We start from the raw sequence: 19,864 nt of genomic DNA on the forward strand, positions 1-19,864 counted from the left end.
AAATGGATGGAATTCAGATATTTACGTTAATTTGCTCTTCTTTATTCTGTCTGATTTCTTCTATTTAACCCATACAGTATTTTTGGAGCTTTCTTCGATTGGAAACGAGGGACGGCCCTTGCTCAATAATGGAAATTTTGAATCGTACCCTCTCCTGACAATTTATTGTTAACGATCATTGTTCAAGAATTTTTACATCTCAGTCACAGTTAAAGTTGGAAATTAATATTGTAATATATATATAATATAATTATTTTACAAAAACTTTGTATTAATCTGCTGCCAGTAGTACAAATTCACTTCTTTCACACTTTAAAAGTGTCTTAAGGATATTCTTTCCCCTGGCCTTCTCTAGATTATCTACTGTGACCTATTTTCTTCCTAAATATTCTTATATTCTTTCTTACGATCCTTAAGTACTCTTTTATAACGTCACTAATCCCTTTGTTTAATTCTCTTTTTTTGCGTAATGTTTCCTGAACCTCTCATTCTATTTTTTTTTTTTTTTTTTTTGTAGATCTCTTGTATTTTGTTTTTATTTATTCCCGTATTTTCTTTTAATCTCTTCGTTCTCCATAGTACTTGCAGCGTTTACTTCATAGTCCAGTTTGAATAAATCTGTTCTATTCTAAGAAAATTATGAAAACTTCAATATTCAGCTACCATTATGCTTCTGCCCTTCATCTTTAGTTGTTTAATTAAGATTAAGTAATAAAGTAATTAAGGTGGAGCTTCCGTTACTTTCTAGTGTTCAAGTTGATGGAGGTATCATATTTTAGATATTAAATTTCAGTCGGAATTCTTGTTTCGTTCAAACACTTAGTTTGTTCAAACGGGTCCCATTAAATCAATATTGTACATCCTAATAATTAGGTAGTTAGTATGTAACCAACTACAATATTTCTCTATCCAATTATTGGTGTGCATTAAATACAAAAATATAATTTACCTTGTATATCTTCCTTCTAAACCTGTAAACAACATACTTTGTACTTGAACGTTAGAGTCATTTCAGCATTCGGCTCTCAAAAAATCTTTTTTAGAAATTGACTATCCCAATTTTTGGAGAATCATGAATTCGCTTATGGAGGGCAATTGAGTTAATTCTAATAAGTTTTATTCTTTTGAATGGCGGTACTGGCTCTGGAGATTGTGAATCGGCAGCTGAAAGCTGGCTTATTTTGTCGCAACTATTTGGGCCATTCAAAGAGGTGGCACTTACCAAAATCTTGGAACTGAAGCGCCACTTAACTTTGTATAATGTGTGTGTGCATTCCCTTTAAAGTAACCCTTTAAAGAGAAGAGAGTTTCTTTCAGCATCTTGCATTCGAAAAGTAAAATATATGTATTAAGTATTACAGAAAATTTGAAACAATTTCCCTAGCAAATTCGAGGATTAGTGAAACAATTATTTTTACTAAAAATTAAAAGAAAACCTTGAAAATTATGTTACAAGAAAAGCATTTGAGGGTTTCAGAGGAAGAGAATTACAACTTTCCCTACAATCTTTGTGAGAATAACTAGAATTCAACTTTTAATCGAATTCATCATTGCCTCATCTCGTACTTTCTCATTACATCATTACATACTTGAACCGTTTACCATACTACCATGTACCATTCAATTTACAATTAATCTAGTAATTAGTTCGGTATATGCATAAATTAAATACAGAACAGTGAACACGTATAATTAGTGTTCTCATCAGTATTTACCATTATTATAATTCTATTTCCAATCCTCTCACTCACTTCCTCCACATGTATTTTATATCATCCCATCTCTTTCTAACTCATCAATAAGGTTCTAAAAATAAACATAAAAATCAAATATCTTTTCAGAAACTTCAACTTTCTATTTCAGCGTTTCTAAAAACATCATTTATAAGAAATATTCACAGGACTAAAATTGAAGAGCAAGACGTTAGGACATTCGCAAATAGTTGCTAAGTTATTTTTCTAAATAACTAAAAAAATGTAAATTGGTGTAAATTTATCTTTTGAGATAGATCTGTTTTTGATTAAACTTTTAGAGGAAACTCTATTTTGAGATAATGAATAATAATAGAAAACCTGCATACCAGTGAATTTCCGTGCAAAGAATGTAACAATTGATAACTGAATATTGAAGAAAAAAATTAGGTCAGAAGAAGAGAAGATGATAATAATAATATTGGTTTCAATTTGTATGAAAAGCGAGCATTGGGAATAAATATCCGGCGCATAATATCTCCATAATGTAGAATTGACTTCGAATATTCTTTTAGAAATGTTGGAATTCAATAAATATCTTAATTTGCCAATTCAAAATGTGAATTCTCTTAATGAAAGAAATCGGAACAATATGTTAATTAAAAAAAAAATACCATTGTTGAAAAATTAATTCCTATAAATTTTTTGGTCTTAGGATTTAAACATTTTTATTTAGAATTTACCAATTGTTTTCATTCCTGTATTCCTGTTAAACAAAACAAAGCTCTATGGATGGAACTTTAGCTGCAATAGCCTAAGTGATTAAAGCAGATTATTCCACTTTTTGTTTATGTTTTTCTTCAGTGTTCATTGATATCCACCAAAATAACCCGAATTATATCCCTTAGGATAATATAATAAACCGCTATTATATCCCTTAGGATTTCCTTTTTTTTCTGTACGAAGCTAGCACATATTTAATGCAAAGTAGAAAACATATAGAATAACAATGAACATTATGAATGAAGCAAATATGAAGTTGTTATAGTTCCCCTCTCTAATTAACTAATCATTGTGAGGTGTTGTTTTGCGTAGTACAACGTATAACGCTATATGATTTTATTTGTGGACAAGATCCGTACCAAAGAGGATTTCGCTAGAATCCTGCTCTCAACAAAGTTATCCTTTAAAGGTGGACTATAAGCTTATCATCTCGCTTTCAAAAAATGGTTTAGAGATTACTAGACCTTGACCGAAGAATGTGGAAAGGTACAACATAAAATATGCCAAGACTATACGCATGGCGAAAGATTAATAAATTGAAACACTTTTTAAGACATTTATGGTAATATTAAGGAATGAAATTTTTCTTAACTCTCATCATATTTCTAAGTTTTAACATTCTTTTTTTTGAAACACATCCTATTCTTTCTTCTTCAAAAACGAATTTTTCTAGAAAATTATTCAAATAAAAATTATTGATACACATTTTAGAGGAATTTTAGAATGAATTGACGAAAGCCATTTTCAAAAGAAATCCAAGAAAAATGGAAAATCCGATCAGTAAAGTTTGCATGTATCAATAATGGATTTTTCTTCGAACTCATAATTTTAGCAACCCACTTTACCCACATTGAGAGTTGCGAGGTAGCCCTGCAAATGAGACCCATCTCTTCTAAGCCTCCTTAATTACTTTTTCTGGAAAAAGGTTACTAATAAAATTCGCAAATCAATAATCAATAGCAATACAACGTGTACCAAAAAAAAAATTAAAGGAAATTATTAAAGCTACATTGGAGAAAATTTTAAAAAAAATAATAAAAATTTCATTCTGTAAAGTGATACTTCCGATTTTTGGAATTTCCTTCAAACTCAGAACTCTAGCAGCTCATTTAATTTTGTTTTATTACAAACATCAGACGCTGGGACTGTTTTATTATAATAAATTGATATTTTAAACCTCCCTATGTTTTCAAAATTGAATTTTCCTGCAAAAGTGTTTGAAATAAACATTGAGGACCACCATAAGTACAATGTTTACCCTATACAAAGTTAAAAAAATATTTTTGGAGCCGTTTTCAAGGAAACCTAATAAAAGTTTAAAGATTTATTCTGTAATAAGGTGATTCTAGGTTGTGAAATTTCGAGCACCCTGGCTAAAATCGAAATAGAAAGTTTCAGCTTCCTGCGATGATTCTGTTTTGAGATATTTCGTTCGTGCTTCCTGTGACCTGTTTTCTAAAAACTAGTGCCGTATAAAAGTATCCGTTATTTGCTCACCCTATAATCAATAATTCCGGTGAGAAAACTCGAAATAGAAGAGCTTAGGGCTAGCCCCAGCCTTACAAAATCAAACAATACTTACAATACCTACATTAGGCCTGCATAGATAGTTGACATTTTCAACTATTAGGCATTTCTATCGCCTTTCACTCACTTTTGGAGACAAACCGTCATTCTCGTTGGGGCTACTCGGTCCCTAGGGGCTTTGGATTGCCCATTGAACCTTCCCACTAACCTTTAGTAAATAATAATCATATCAAAATCTCTTAGTCATTCATAAGACAAGGTTGGTGACTTATTCTAATAAGTAATTTATTCCTGTACCATTCGTTATTTACAATAAAAAAAATAATCGATATTTTTCGCTATTTAAATCCAATAGTTGACCTCTAAAATCTGCTGATTATTGGTTAAAATCCAGTTCCTTTTTAATTGTAGGATAACAATTATCTCCGATTTTCAAGCGTTTATTTAAAAAAAAATAAATAAATAAAAAATCAATTATTTAAAAATCCTTGCTTGTCAAATTGTAGACTTTGCGTACTACTAGCAATAATTGTTGCATTATCAAGAGGAATCTTTTCCTAAAAGAGAAATTAGTGAAGAAAAAGTGTCAACTTCCACCACTCAGAGAGACGCTATTTAAATTTATCAAAGAGTAGATTTCTAGAGGCTTTATTTGTTGAAGAGGATCATCTTGAAACGTAAATGAGACAAACAAATAACAATTTTTTTGTAATAGAATGGTTGAAAGATGTTTATCTCCAGACAAAAATGTCAACTTTTGATACTTCAAATGTGGTTAAACTATTGCAGTTGTCCTTTTTAATTTTTTTTTTTTTTTTTTTTGCCTTACTTATTAGGTGAACATCTTAATAAAGTCCTGTAAATAATTTCTTAAGAATTAATTGTTTAGGTAGTAATAAAAAATCGATTAATTTCTTGTTTTTTGTTTATTATTTTTTTTTTTAATTAAAAAAAATAGTCTTTAATATATTGTAACTAGATTTAAGGAGAAAAAAGTATCATCCACCCGGTTTCCGCATAAAGAAAAGCAGTTGTTAGTTGACCTCCCGCAGCTGATTTCAGCGGCAACCACTACAATAAGTTTACATATTTATATATGAATCTTCTTTCAAATAATTTGTGCATTGTAAGTTAAAAAAAAAAATATCGACAGAGAAAAGATTGGAATCAGATTATTCCTTGAACAATAGAATGTTGCTTTTCTGTATTTTGATGAGATGTACTTTTTTCTTTATTTTTGTTTGTTTCAGGTGAATCAATACTAGTGTGGTTCTGTCTGGATTACTTTGCTGATTTCCTTTACTTAGTGGACATATTATTCCATTTTAGAACGGGTTATCTAGAAGACGGTGTATTACAAACGGATTCGGCCAAATTACGAACTCATTATATGAATTCAACAACGTTTTACATCGATTGTCTTTGCTTACTTCCACTTGATATACTATATCTTTCTATTGGCTTTAATTCAATATTAAGATCATTTCGTCTAGTTAAAATTTATAGATTTTGGGCATTTATGGATCGTACAGAAAGGCATACAAATTATCCAAATTTATTTCGTTCGACAAGTTTAATACATTATTTATTGGTAATATTCCATTGGAACGGTTGTTTATATAGGATAATATATAAAAATAATGGTTTTGGTTCAAAAAATTGGGTATTTAGTGATAGTGAAACCGCGGACGTTGTTAAACAATATTTACAAAGTTATTATTGGTGTACGTTAGCATTAACAACAATTGGAGATCTACCAAAACCACGAAGTAAAGGAGAATATGTGTTTGTTATACTACAGCTACTGTTTGGATTGTTGCTGTTTGCGACGGTATTAGGACATGTAGCTAACATCGTTACAAGCGTTTCCGCGGCTAGAAAAGAATTCCAAGGTAAGCACTTCCTTTTCATTATATGTTGTTTATTTGCTCTATTTGCCCTATACTAATTATTTTCCTGCCAGCTGGTTTTGAAGTCACCTTTTCACAAAAACAACACTAATGATTTTTTTTTTCTTTCTTTATTTTCAACTCACATCTCCACCTAAACAAAAAAAACCTCATGTGGGCAGAAAATTGTTCGATTTACCTTTGAACACTCCACATAAGCTTGGTATTAAAGCCACAGTATATGTCATATTTTTTATAGTTCCATTTTATTAGCTCGTAACCCGGGAGTCTAAATAACGTTTTACCAAGTTTTTGCTGAGATATTGAGCAGGAAATAGATTAGAACAATTATATATTTATTACAGTCAGAGCCGAATTTAGGGCAATATCTAAAAAAAAGGTTGTATCAGTTTTATTTTGGGAAAAAATTTGATAAATTATCGTGAAAAGTTGTAAATGTTCTCAGGAAGCAAGAATTAATATTTCAGGTACCATCATTAAAAGTTTAAAATATTTGATATTCTGTTATAATTATACAACATTTAGTGCTTCAATTCCTTTTTTACGTTTCTACAATAAGTACATAATAGTGTTTTAAATAATTAAGGAGGCGCAAAAGAAGATTTCTTCCAAAAGATCTTTTCTCAACCCCAATGAGTAAAGAGAGATGTTTAGGAATATCATTCATATTTAAACTAATCTAGTTCCTTCAATAATTTTTAGCAGGTGCTAAACATCCTACATCTAGAGTTACAAAACTAGTTCACGGTCCCAAATACGTGTATTAGTCTCTCGGTCTCAATCTACTCACCGTAAATTGATGGCGTTAGTGTTCCTCCTAATGGGTTCAGGTGTCAAGCCATAGAGTCAGGCCCGGTCAACCTTATACACCTTACACTTATAACTTAAATCTTTCTCCCATCCTTTTAGCCAGTCTATCGACAGCCTGTCACTTTCGTCCAGAGCCTCTACCCTTAGCCTTCACTTCATGATAATCCATCCTATTTCTAAAATTAAAAATATAGAGCTTTATTTAATATTTACAATCCTTAAAAAAACAGAAAGTAAATTCAATATATTTTATGTCATGATGGTAAAACGGTCTGCAGGAGCCCGTTTTGATGAGAATAACAGAACATCAAGCTGCACGCTTTTTAAAAAATTCATTAGATTAGTTTACCAAACATTGCGGGGAAAGAGGCTTCAAGAACTGCAAACTACTTTCTTGAAGCGAATTATTGACGCAGCCCTGAATTAATAGAGTTAAATTGAATAATCCATCCAACTATCCATCTACGTAGTTCCATTTTTCCTAATGTTACTCTAAAATCTGTGAGTCTAAAATCTAAAACAATGTACTTTTCAATGTACTATTATTAGTATTATTATTATTTTTTTATTTGAAAGAAAGTACTTGGGAAGTTTAAGAAAAAATTAAAATAAATTCAATGTCTGAGGTTTTTAAGATGCTCTTTGTTTAGATCTTCAACTTTATCTTAATAATATTTAGTTCCTAGCAATTTATTTTGTGTTGGAGCTTGGGTTATAAATTGCTAGAATTCTAATGGGAAGTACACGGAATTTACTATGTTGATCCAGAAAACCAATTATTTATTAAACTTCAGCTCCTAGTTCTAACTATTAGTTTCATTCAAGTATATTCGAATGTAAAACTGGAGGATTTACCACTCAATCCACTTTAAAAAGTGGTTCAGGGATATCGCTGGTATTTTATTTAATTAATTTATTTTGTCTACCTCTTGAATCGACAAATGGCGCAGCCATACGCGAACTTAATTCATACAAAGACAATAGAACACAATACAAAGCTGGAACTAATAATAATAATAATTATTATTATTAAAAATCTCTTATTGGCACCAGAATACGGTTCGAACTTTCTGCGATTTTATTTTGTTTAAATAATATTTTTGTATGTAAAGAGATAGGTCTCTTACTGTGTTATTGTCTCAGTTCTTGCTTTCTTGAATACTGAATTCTGTCGCGTATGATACGGATTTTCTGTCTGCATGGGATTATAGTTGTGTTATCTTTAATGGAATAACTAAACTTTGTATTTGTAAGTGCTATAATAAGTAATAAGAATACAGATATGGGCACTGATTAAAAATACATCAATTTAATTGATTGATTGTTTAAATAAGGTTTTCTAAACTTCCATTAGATATTTTAAGGTTTTACTACCTCTAAGTATTTGATTATTAAATTTCTAACCAAACTTCCAAGAAGAAAGACAATCAATACACCGGAAGTGCAATTTTAAAGAAAGGCTTTTCCTGCAATTTACTATGAATTTACCAAACGGATTCATTCGTAGCTTATTTAATGGCGTTCTTAAGCTTAAATGTCAGATTGTAATTTTTTCTTGATTAATAGTTTGGTTCAGTGGGAATGTGTCGGATCCTATCGACATTGTTATTAATTTTATCTCTTTTTTTCTTTTTATTATGCAATGCCAAGTTACGATAGAATTCAATTATATTCGTAAATTATAGTAAGAAAAAGTCATGTGAGTGTTCATACGAGATTCTTTTCATAAAAAAGTTAAGTGAAATTGTCGAACGCTATTCGAAAACGATCTTAACATAATAAAAAACTTCTTGAATATTTTTTTTTTTTGAATAATTTGTTAGCATTTTTTCTAAATATTTTCTTAAATAACAAAAAACGTTATTAAACTATGAGAAAATAATAAAAGATGTTGAAAAATAAGAGAAAGGTATTGGAAGCACCATTGTTGTTATTACGCTTTGACCAGCCATGAATCGTTTTCATTGGACGGGGCGTGATAACACTAGAGGTGGGCATGTTCCACCCACTGTCTGCTGCATTGTGATTGGCCAATACTTCAAACGTAATTTTATCAATGAAATAATTAATTTTTTTTAAAAATATATACATTTCTCCCGTAGGTATTTGATAAACTTTCGAACTAAGCAAGAAAAACATTTCTCTTTAAAAAATACGATAAATAATATGTCTTCTGAAATAATACTTGATGTTTTACACAATTATCGTTATAGAAACAAAAAAATTGAGACATTATGTATAATATGTAATATTATTGTTTAATCCTGAAATAGGGCATATTCCAGACTTGTAAGCCGCCATTACATCGGCTGTAAGCTTACTTAATTTGGCAATCTGTCTACTTACTACACATCTCCATGTTAGTGAAGTAAGTAATTTGAGCTACTTCTTTTTCACCTTTACTATTCCACTCTGGTGGAACCTCGTTTTGTAGGACGTTCCTGGTTTAGAAAGATCTCACTTAAGGCTACATTACTCAGTTAATTTATGAGTAATTGTTTTAGTCTTATGCTTACATTACAGTAATTCTCACTTTATTTTACATTTAACCAATCTTGGATTGACTTGCCACTTATAAAGAAGGTGAATACTACTTTAATGTAACCTTCTTTTTCATCATTTTTAATCCAACTTGGTCATTCAATGTGGATAGAGAGGATGTTTTATTTGTCATTTATCAGTGTTTACCGTGAGCTGGTAACACTTTGCAAACTAAAAGTATTACTTGTCACTCCTCCAGTAAACTATCAATTACGGCTATTTTGTTTTACAGATTTCAATGACAAAAAATCCTATTGATCATGGTTCCCCCAGCAAACAGTTGCTTCTGCGATACATCAGAAGGCACGTCATCAGAACTTATTCCAAAGATCGGGTTGCGATTATCCTCAAGCACTCTCCTCACAATTTTTGGAGAGAGTCTTTGAGAATAGAAAGGGAACAATAGTTAGAGAGAGAAGATATTTCAGAAGTTTTTCCTAATCTCCAAGCACATTCTACTAGTGATGGCATTCGTATTGGTAGAATAAAGGTGTTGAGTTTGAAAAAAGGGAATTGAATTCAATTAACTAATTTTGGTTGATTATTTTTCTAATTTTAATCATGATTAAAATTAAATTTTTGTCAAATTCAATTGGAATTTAATTGATTAAATGTTTGCCCATCTCTGTAAGAATGTAAGTGGGATAAGAATGTAAATGGAATTAGTCCTTTAATCGAATATCGTCGGTCTTGTTTGTGTATATGTACGTATCTCTAACCATACTTAAAGCACAGAGCACTTACGTCCTTATTGCAATAAGTTCCTTAAAGTTCTTCTTTAAGTTTCTTCTTATAACTGGCAAAGCTCTCCCCTCACTTGGCTGTTTCCATTTGCCGTCATTCTGAAGTTACTGTCCTTCAGAATATTTTTTAGCAGAAACAGTTAATTTTTATTTCTACTCCTTTTTTGGTATTTTAAGCAGCCAAAGCACTCAGAAGAAGCGGATGTTTTCCATTTACACAATTTTATTTTTACTTATTTATTTTTACCTTGGTTATGTTCACAATAACTATTTATCAATATTTACTAAGTAACTAAAATACTAAAAAAGTGTTCTTGAAATTTGTGGCAAGCTTCAATGAGTTCCTCTTTGTGTCTTGTTAGTGTGAGGAAATCAAATAAGATTTTTTAAATAAAATGTATTGAATTTTATTTTTTCATTTTAAATCAACTAAATTTCATGTGTAATTACACGATTTAAGAACTTCCATATTATAAAAAATGTTTTACATTACAGATGAAGAAAAGTTTATAAAAAATTAATAATAGGTATGGGGAGTAGATTCAGTTTGGAAGAAACGGCTTGAAGAGCAAATAATGTAAAAGACAAATATTTGATCTGTCCGTAACTGGCGCTCCCTGGAGGCAGACGGATGTGCGGGGAGTAAGTTTAACCAACTGAAGTGCGGACGGGCCACCCGCCGCAGGGGCACTTCTCCACCCAATTATTTATTCATACATGGCCACACTAAGTAATTGTGGACTATCACAATAATTAGATTTCAAAGTTATGAGTGAAACTGATTTCATTTTAGCTGATTATTATCTATCATTGACCAAAATTTTGATATAATATTTCATAAATATTAAAAAGAAATTAGATTTATCCATTATTTCATTCGTTTTTTGTTTTTTTAAGAGATGTTTTTGATTAATTTTTATTAGAACAATTACAGTTGCAATTAATTCAGCTGTGTGGCATATCATAATGGTGCAACCATCGATCATATTTTTGTTCTTAGTCAGATATTAGATGGAAACGCCTACAAATTGACCATCATTCTCCAAATTTTTTTTTTTTGTTATAAGCTAGTTGGTGAAAATAACGATTTCATGTGGCTATTTATATTGAAATTTAAAGGATTACTATCATATTCGTCCCAAATTAACAACTTACTCAGATAAGGCGATCATTTCCTCACCCTAGCAAATACACTTCTGCCTTCATTTAGTTTATACAGATAACTGTGTACTTTTAAACTTATTTTGTTGTAAGTGATAACTGGACTATTACAAGAATTCGTACGTCTCTTCGAACTAAATAGGATTGCAAAGAGTTTTTATTTAAAAAATCATAAGCAAGTTTTGGGGTACTTGGAAACTTTCAGCTTTGGACACCAGGCAGCGACACCTGAATTGGCTATCAACTTTGTGTTAACCTTAAAGTTTCGTGATTTAAACAATATGAAGTACCCGATATTCAAACTTCTCTTAAAATAACAACCCAACTTTTTTTTTCTTTTTTAAATTTTTTATTGGAAGTTTACAACAGTAATTATTATCACAAACATGATCTAAAGGCTGGATGCATTAGAAAGGGTTTGGCTTCGAGGATTTTAGTGAAATAGAAATTTAGTGTGGAATCTACGTTTAATAGTTTTGGTAAGGTAGGTCTTGGAAAACATTTTTTTTCAGGTCTGTGTGTAGTGGAAGGTAGAAAATGTGGAAGGTAGAGTGAGGGAGTCAGTAATATGAAGAAAGATTTTGGTTTGGATGACTTGGATATGGTGTTGATCAGAACACATGTTTATATTATCTGTCTAATGTGTTTATATTTAATTACCAAATTTGTCAGATTTTTAGTACAGTGCTTGCAGACTACTGCTGATATTAAACACTATTTTTGCCTATTGTTCCATTAAACATGACATTTTGCATTATTATTCCTTAATTTTTAGCAAAAATTTAGAATATTTTGTTGTTATGGACTGGGGGGATCTCATCTATTTTATATAGACTAACAGTTAGCATCCAAAGAAGTGAACACTTAGTGCTGATGTTGTCCGCCATCAATCCACCGGGGCTAGAACTTTCATTACATTAACTTATGGTAAAATATTATTATGAAATTTCACCTGCAAGTATTCTTTCTCGACATTGTTGGTAAATATTTTGAAATACCTGCAAAAAAAAAAAAAATGGAAGGTTTCTAAGATTTTTTGTTTTTCTTTTTCAAGTTTTACCCGCAGTAAGTGCAAAATTATTCTGGTTCTTGTATGCATAGGTGTTCTACGCTAGAATAGCAATTTCTTCTGCATGAAACATTCAGTTTCATTGTCAGTTTTTGTTTAAAATTCTAGGCTTATTTATTATTGATGAGTTCTTCTTCATTTCACCAATGACACTTCAGTTGCTACTCAAAAAATTCTATTACTTTTAAATTAAATTAATTAAAAAAAAAAAAATGGGTTAATAATAATGCCAGCCTAACACTCAAACCGTACTTAAATGAAACTACATTTTATCCTCACATTCCGTAAGTACTGTAAGGTTCAGCGAACTAACGAGCATCCGAGATCTAATAAAACACCAACGCATAACATAATCCTAATTAAGGAAATCCGCAACCTAATTAAGGAAATCCACAACCTAATCTCCCTTAGACGGAATCGTACAAAGCTAAGTAGCTTCGTAAGCATGAGTTTATATTTCGGTAAAGGAAACCTTTTCTTGTCTAGCATCAAACTAAATCAACGGACGTTGTCCCACCCAAGAAAAAAAATTGAAGCACTTGATATAGAATAACCTGTAGTTGAGCCTTAGCTGAGGTCTAGGGCACGCCATTATTTGCTTGGTCTCACCATTGAGACGTCACTGTAACCTTCATAATTGTTCTGAGTCATCGAAGATGCTATTTTAGACTACGTCGTATAAAAGAATTTCAGTGCTAAGTTCATTTTTTTTTTTTTTTTATCTAGTATGAACTTGTAATGATTTATTCAACGAAACTAGCTTCTCTAGAAAAGAATATCTCGCCGGGTATACTGGAATGTTTGGAGTGTCTGTTAAATATCTTATTCCACATCATGTCACGAACGCCGTCAATATTTACATACAGCTTTCGATCTAACGTACAAGTTTACTAGGAATAGCGAACAGAAGAACTTGGCCCTGTCTTAAAAATTTCGCCTTTACTTCATTGCCTCTACAAGCTACTAGCAATGTGTACATAAAAATGACTGATAAAAGAAATTTTCTTTAAATTCGTTTGGAATGTGGAGAGTTTTCAGATGCATTACCTCTGTGATGGACCTCTAAAATTATTTTGTCCTCATTAGTTGATAAAATGTTACTATTCTTATTAATGTTGTCCTTAACTTCTAAATTATTTTTTTGTTTTGAAATCAACATATGCTGAACTTTTTTCTTAAGTTTTGTTCGTATTGAAAAGTACAAATTTCATGTTTTCGCTTCCTAAATGTTGGGGTTTAGAAATGAAAATTGACTGTCATGTTCACTGCTTAGTACATTCCGATTATGCATCACTTTGCTCTTTTTATTTAAGGAAATCTAGAACCTTTAGGACGTCTTCGAGATTCTGTTCAGAGGATAGTTTCAACTGCTGAGAATACTGTACTCAAAAAGAGCTACGCTTAAACAAATTTCTGTATACTTTTACTCTATACTTTTTCGTACAATTTTTTTTACAATTAAACCTTTTAAAACTGTGCTATTGGACTGGATACTGGAAGAATGCTTAACTGTTGCTAGAAAATTCAGAGTTTAAAGGCTATTTATTTCTCAGCCCAAGTAGCACCACACTAAAAGTTTTCTCAAAATTGGTCCAGAAGATTATTTTGTATACTTTTTTTTTTTTTTGGCATTGGCTTTCGCCATACAGCCAGCATCGTCTAGGTGCTTATCACTAGAATATCACTCACTCTCCATTCTTACTTACAAAATACATTCGCTTCACACATTCATCCCTCTACTATATACAACTATTTACATAAACTACAGCTAATGGATGGATCAGTACTCTTGTGCTCCTGCCATCCTTATAGCTTTACCGAAATTAAAATCACGTAATCCTTCTCTAATCATTTTCTTGCCTTCATTCTATAACTTTTAAATACATTCATATTTCTTTGCTAGCTCTGCTACAGATTTAAGCACATAGATGTTGGTGGAGAATAATTTTTTTAATTATTTATTTTTTTTTTTTAATTAATTAATTTATTTATTTATTTGCAGAATATGTACAAAATATTTACAGGAGTACCAATGATGTGTATTCTAACTCCTGCACAGTTATCTCATATATGCACAAGATAGTAATAGAGTAAAAATTTGATTAGAGGGAAAATAAATAAAAACCTCCAAAAGGGAAAAATAAAATGTTGAAGTCTAATTATGGTTTTAAATTATATGCTAAGTATGTGCTTGACTCTGTTATGTTTGTACTGGATGTTGATGTCATATGTTCCTGTCTGGCTGTAAATAGGTATGTCAGTGTCATGGAGTTTGGTGAAAAATCTGTGTGTGCTATTTCTTACTATGTCCTTGATGTAAGTGGATTCAGTATTCTTGTGGAACGTCTCGATGTATGTGTATCTGGGTGAGTCAGTGGCCAGTCTTAAGAATTTGTTTTGAATTATTTGGAGCTTTTTGTAGTTGGTGTTACAGGTCAAGTTCCATGCAGGGCAGGCATATAGCAACATTGGTCTAACAATTGCACGGTATATTAGCAGCTTGTTTGGGGTATCAATGTTTGAGTCCCTTGATAGCAGAGGAAATAATTTCCTAATAGCCGCTTTCCCTTTATTTACACGATCTTTAATGTGAGCTGTGAAAGTCAGCCTCCTGAGAATAATTATGTCTTCGTAGCGAAATGGTGCATCTAAATACCTGTATATGTCGTCAAACATTCGTTTCCTTTCTACCACATAACGTGGACATATCATTATTTATATTTGTACTTAGTATTCAGATTAAAACAATATTAACAGATCTGCACTATTATGAACGAGGCGCCACGGTAGCCGAGCGATTAAGGGATTAGACCTGCAATGCTAAGATGTTATTGTTGGTTTACTGGGTTCGAATCCCAGTCTAGCTCTTGGATTGTGTTTAATGTTTAATATGAGAGATTTACAGTAAAGTATGTTTGCTAGTCGCCTCCGTCCACGACACCTAGTCGTGCTAGTTGGACGTAAAGCCCTCCTGAAGAAATAGGCATTACTTTGAACCATTTTATTACTAAAAAAAATATTCATCTAAAGCTGTTCTCTCATTTTGTTATGTCAATATTTAAAATTTAATATTTCAGATGTTTCCAAAACGAAAATTGCAGATTTATTTTTCAAACTCTGTAAACTTCCTCTCTCTTTTCAAGCGTCCAAGTGAAAGAACCAAAGCTTTAGAGTTTTCAAAAGAAAATTCCCCCCCAACCTACCCTATTCATTGTAATTTTTCTTCTCGCTTGTGTAATATTGTTCACACGAATAAAGGCAAAATTTATTATCATTTTTATGGTTTTTAATCAACAATACAGACACCTGGGATCTTTTTATACAGGATACTTTTACAAAAAGCTTACAGATTTATAAGCTTCGTTAAAAAACAATAAAGTAGTTATTTGTTATCAATTCTTTTCCAAATTATTTTCACATAATGATGCCTTGTACAATAGTTTTCAAACAAAGCAATTTTTCAATGGCGTATTGAACGTGGAAATTAATTAAACTACTTTTTTTTTTAACATCTGAGGTGAAAACTTTGACAAAAATTGGGATGTATAGGGTTGGCGAATAAGTTCGTTCGGTTTTTGAGGGTGGAATAAGTAACCATTTGTTTGATACACAGAATAAATTTTAATCAATATACATTGACCATTCTTATTGATAACTTCTTGCCATCTTTCCACCAACTTCATTATTACCACGTTCGTAGGACGTCTGTGGCTTATCGTCGAAAACCAATCAAAATGTTTTTTGATAGTCTTTTCTTTATCGAAAGTTTTTCTGTCCATGGAGTTCTGCAACTATCAGAATAAATGATAATCAGAAGGTGGCAGGTCCGGTGAATACGGAGGATGAAAAAAAACATCCCAGCAGTTTATTCCGAGTGGTCAATGACGCATGCGTGGGAGACGACACCTTTGCGATTTGCCAATTCTGGACGTTTTGTGCGGTTTGCATGGTCCAGTTGGGTTAACTACTAGCAGTATGCAGTTGAATCAATTGTTTTGCCTGAAGGTAACAGCTCGTAATAGATGATACCTTTATAATCCCACCATACGAAGAGCATAATCTTCTTCGGATGCAATTCCGCCTTCGAGCTTGTTTGCGGCGTCTCACTGCAGTGCTTCCCATGATCTTTTACGCACTACATTATCGTAGACGATCCATTTTTCATCTTCCGTTACCATCCGCTTTAAAAATGGGTATTTTTTTGACGTTTCCGCAAAGAATCGCAAATGGATATGCGAGTGGCTAAGTTGGCGTCGGTTAATTCATGCAGTACCCAAACATTGAGCCGAGAAACGTGTTCTAGCCGGCGCAAATGATTTTTGGAGCTCGGTTATGATATGTTAAGTGCTATTGCTATCTCTCTCACCAATTCGCATGGATTTTTATCGATTACGCCCTTGTCCAGCATCTGAATTAATCTCGGTTGGGTGACCGGAGCGGGGCGCATCATTAATGTCAAAATCTCCAGAACAGAAATTGACAAACCACTTTTGGCACACGCGTTCTGTTAGGGCAGGGGTCGGCAACCTATTTTAAGTAGAGAGCCATTTCTCCTTAAATAATTTTAATAAATTTTACCAAGAGCCGCAAGGATGATAGAGTGTAAACAACTCTGTAGATCATTTGTATTCACAAATTATAATTTTATGCTATTCAATAACATTTAAATGTTTTATATATTTATTTTCACATATTGCAAAGTAAATAAACAAATAAATAATAACTAAACCTGTGTTTGAATGAAAATGGCGACAGTCCTATATATTACGTACTGTATTTTAATATAATTCTATTCAATTTCAAACCTATCACATTTAAAATTCTTTTTGAAAGAATATCTTTACTTTAATAAATGAAATTTTAATTTGTTTCAATAAAATTGAAATATACAATTTATTTTGGACAGGCTGAAGAGCCACACAATTTGGATAAAAGAGCCGCGGGTTGCCGACCCCTGTGTTAGGGCATCATCACCATAAACACAATATATCTTTTTATGAGCCTCTGCAGCTCGTTTGCCCTTTTTAAAATGATAGAGCAAAATATGACGAAAATGCACTTTATTTTCTTCCTTTACAGCTACGCAGCAAACGCAATAGTAATGTTTGTTAAACCGAAATCCATAGAAAGGTTAAGCTTAACATAATCTTTCAAATGAACAATCGAGTTCTGCGCTTGCGCCGAAAATAAAAAAAGAAAATCGGATTGAATCTGTACCAAAATAAAATCCGAACCAACTTATTTGCCAACCCGATACTTAAAAAAGAAGCGGACTTGGAATATTGCACAATTGTATTATGAAATTTAAATTGCCAAATAACTGATAATTAGGGAGGCTTATAACTAACTTTTGAATACCCAAGACGCCACTATTGGTTGTAATGTAATCTAACAGGTGACCTATAAATTTGGATTCTATAATCTGGATATTATTCACAGCTTAAAATTCTAGTATTCCGTTTAAATTATAAATACCTAAGTAGAAAACAACTTATGTTTGCAATAAATTAAAATTAAAATGTGTTTTATATTTTAGAAATAAATTTTAGAATTTTGGTAACGGGTTAGAGAATAATAAAATTGTTAAGTTCTCGCTACAGAAAATGAACTAAAGTCAAAAGAGATACGTGTAGTAGGCGGACCTAATCTGCGGAATTTGATATCTAGCCAAACATTTTGGCGCAGTGCAGACAACTCAACACTTTAGCCCAAGCAAATCCTAAACGAATATAAACAACAGTGTTTATAAAAGAATAAAAATGTTATCTCGTTTCTATTATTAAATTTTTCATTTTTATTTTTTGTATTTAATTGTATTTTGTGTTAAAATAACTCAATTCATTGATTCAATTTTTTCAAAATTTATATTTTGTTCAGATTTTACATTGAAATATATAATATTAATTGAACATTAAGAAACGAGTAGCTGTGGGTCACAAAACCTCTGTAGAGCTGTTTCAGATTTTGTAAAGTTAGATTTCTTTTTTTTTAGATTTTAAAATGACGGGACGGGACCCTATCCCCACGGCACCGCAGCCACAAGAGGCTTATTGTGCCTTCCCCTTAAACTTAATAGGTGAAACCTCCCCTTCTAAGAAGGTCGAGAGCGTCCCTACTAGTTCCTTCTGCGCTACAATCTCCTTTGGCCTCAAAGTTCCAAAGATGTCATAGCGCAGTCTCTCAATTGCAACGTAATCGAAAACAACAGGTGAGTGGCCGTTTCCTCCTCTTCCTGGCACAATCTGCATAATGGTTCCGAGCTAATAAGCCCTATCTTGTGCAGGTGCTTTCTGAACCTTCCGTGCCCTGTGAATAGGCCTGTAATCAGAGCGATCTGATTCCTGCCCAAACCTAGAGTCATTTTAGTTCTTTGTTTGCACAACAAGGGCATAACCCTCTTGTTTGACCCCAGGAAGTATCACCCAGTACTTTTCATGTTCTCTCCTGATCCAATCTCTGAAAGCCTCACGAACTGCACCCCTAGTGATCCCCAGCACTGGTTTCGGACCAGTGAAAGGAGTATTAGCTCCATTCCTGGCCAACTGATCTGCTAATTCATTCCCCTTGATCCCCACATGGCCCGGCACCCATTCCAATCGGACTTTGTTGTGCCGAGCCAGTTGATCTAGGGCCTTTTTACATTCCTAGACCAGGGAAGAGGTAATTCTGAAGGAAGAGCGGGCCTTTAGTGCCGCTTGACTGTTCGAAAACATGCCAATCTCCCTATTTCTAAGATCCATTCGCAGATTTTCCCCAGCGCAGGCTTTAATGGCAAAAACCTCGGCCTGAAAGACAGTGGCGTATCTCCCAAGAGGACTCTCAATGAGTACCTTAGGTTTAGCCCCATACACTCCAGCTCCGGTCCCGCAGGCCATTTTGGAGCCATCCGTAAACCACATGACTCCCTTCTGGCACTGTTCTGTCCAGTTTACCCTCCATTCAGTCCTTGATCTGAGGATCACCTGAAACGGAGTCTCGAAACTGTATCTAGGACAGACACTGTCCCCAACCATGTCTAAAACTGGCAAAGGTTCGACCTTTTCTGTAATATTTATGTGTCCAATAGAGGAGCTAATGCGCCTCCATTGTCCATTTCTCACTAGTCTGTGCGCGCCAGCCCTTGCCTCCGCTTGAATAACAAACTGAAGCGGAGGCTACCCCAGCAGTACCTCCAGCGCAGCATTTTGTAAAGTTAAATATGATTAAAATATAAGCACTAGAATGAAAACATTTATTTGAAGCCTTGTCTGATTGGCTATTCGCTCTCACTGAGTGCATTCTTGTTTAGATTAAGGCTTAACTCCGCCTACCCAGTCATTCCAGAGCAATAAGGGTACCCGTCCAGCCTCATTACGATTCCTTCATCATATACTTTAACTCATAGAAATATGACCACTCCTTGTCAGTATCTTCAGACCTCCCGTCTTGAAAATAAATCAGAGAAAGTCCCTTCAAAAAAAACAAAAACAAAACGTAAGCCCCTTATGTACCAGCAATCCTATAAATAACCCTTCAGATACTCGGAGAAGTTATCTCCTTCCTACAGAGGTTATCCTGACAATTACAAAAAAAAGAATCTTATCGATTGACATGACACGTTCGTTGAGTGATGTGAAGGACCACAGTGGT

The 19,864-nt window shown here is 32.8% G+C and overlaps 1 protein-coding gene across 5 annotated transcripts in view; it reads left to right on the forward strand.

Annotated features, from left to right (window-relative positions):
- LOC141453498 (cyclic nucleotide-gated channel alpha-3-like) overlaps positions 1–19,864 on the forward strand; it is a 98,078-nt gene that overhangs the window by 37,033 nt on the left and 41,181 nt on the right. For all 5 annotated transcript variants that reach the window (XM_074126829.1, XM_074126830.1, XM_074126828.1 and 2 more), the window contains exon 5: positions 5,252–5,893. In XM_074126829.1, the coding sequence (XP_073982930.1) occupies positions 5,252–5,893 (642 nt within the window). The remainder of the gene's footprint in view (positions 1–5,251; positions 5,894–19,864) is intronic.

Source organism: Rhodnius prolixus, unplaced genomic scaffold (assembly GCF_049639745.1).
Source record: "Rhodnius prolixus isolate KJV_2025 unplaced genomic scaffold, Rpr scaffold_3, whole genome shotgun sequence".
Classification (NCBI taxonomy): domain Eukaryota; kingdom Metazoa; phylum Arthropoda; class Insecta; order Hemiptera; family Reduviidae; genus Rhodnius; species Rhodnius prolixus.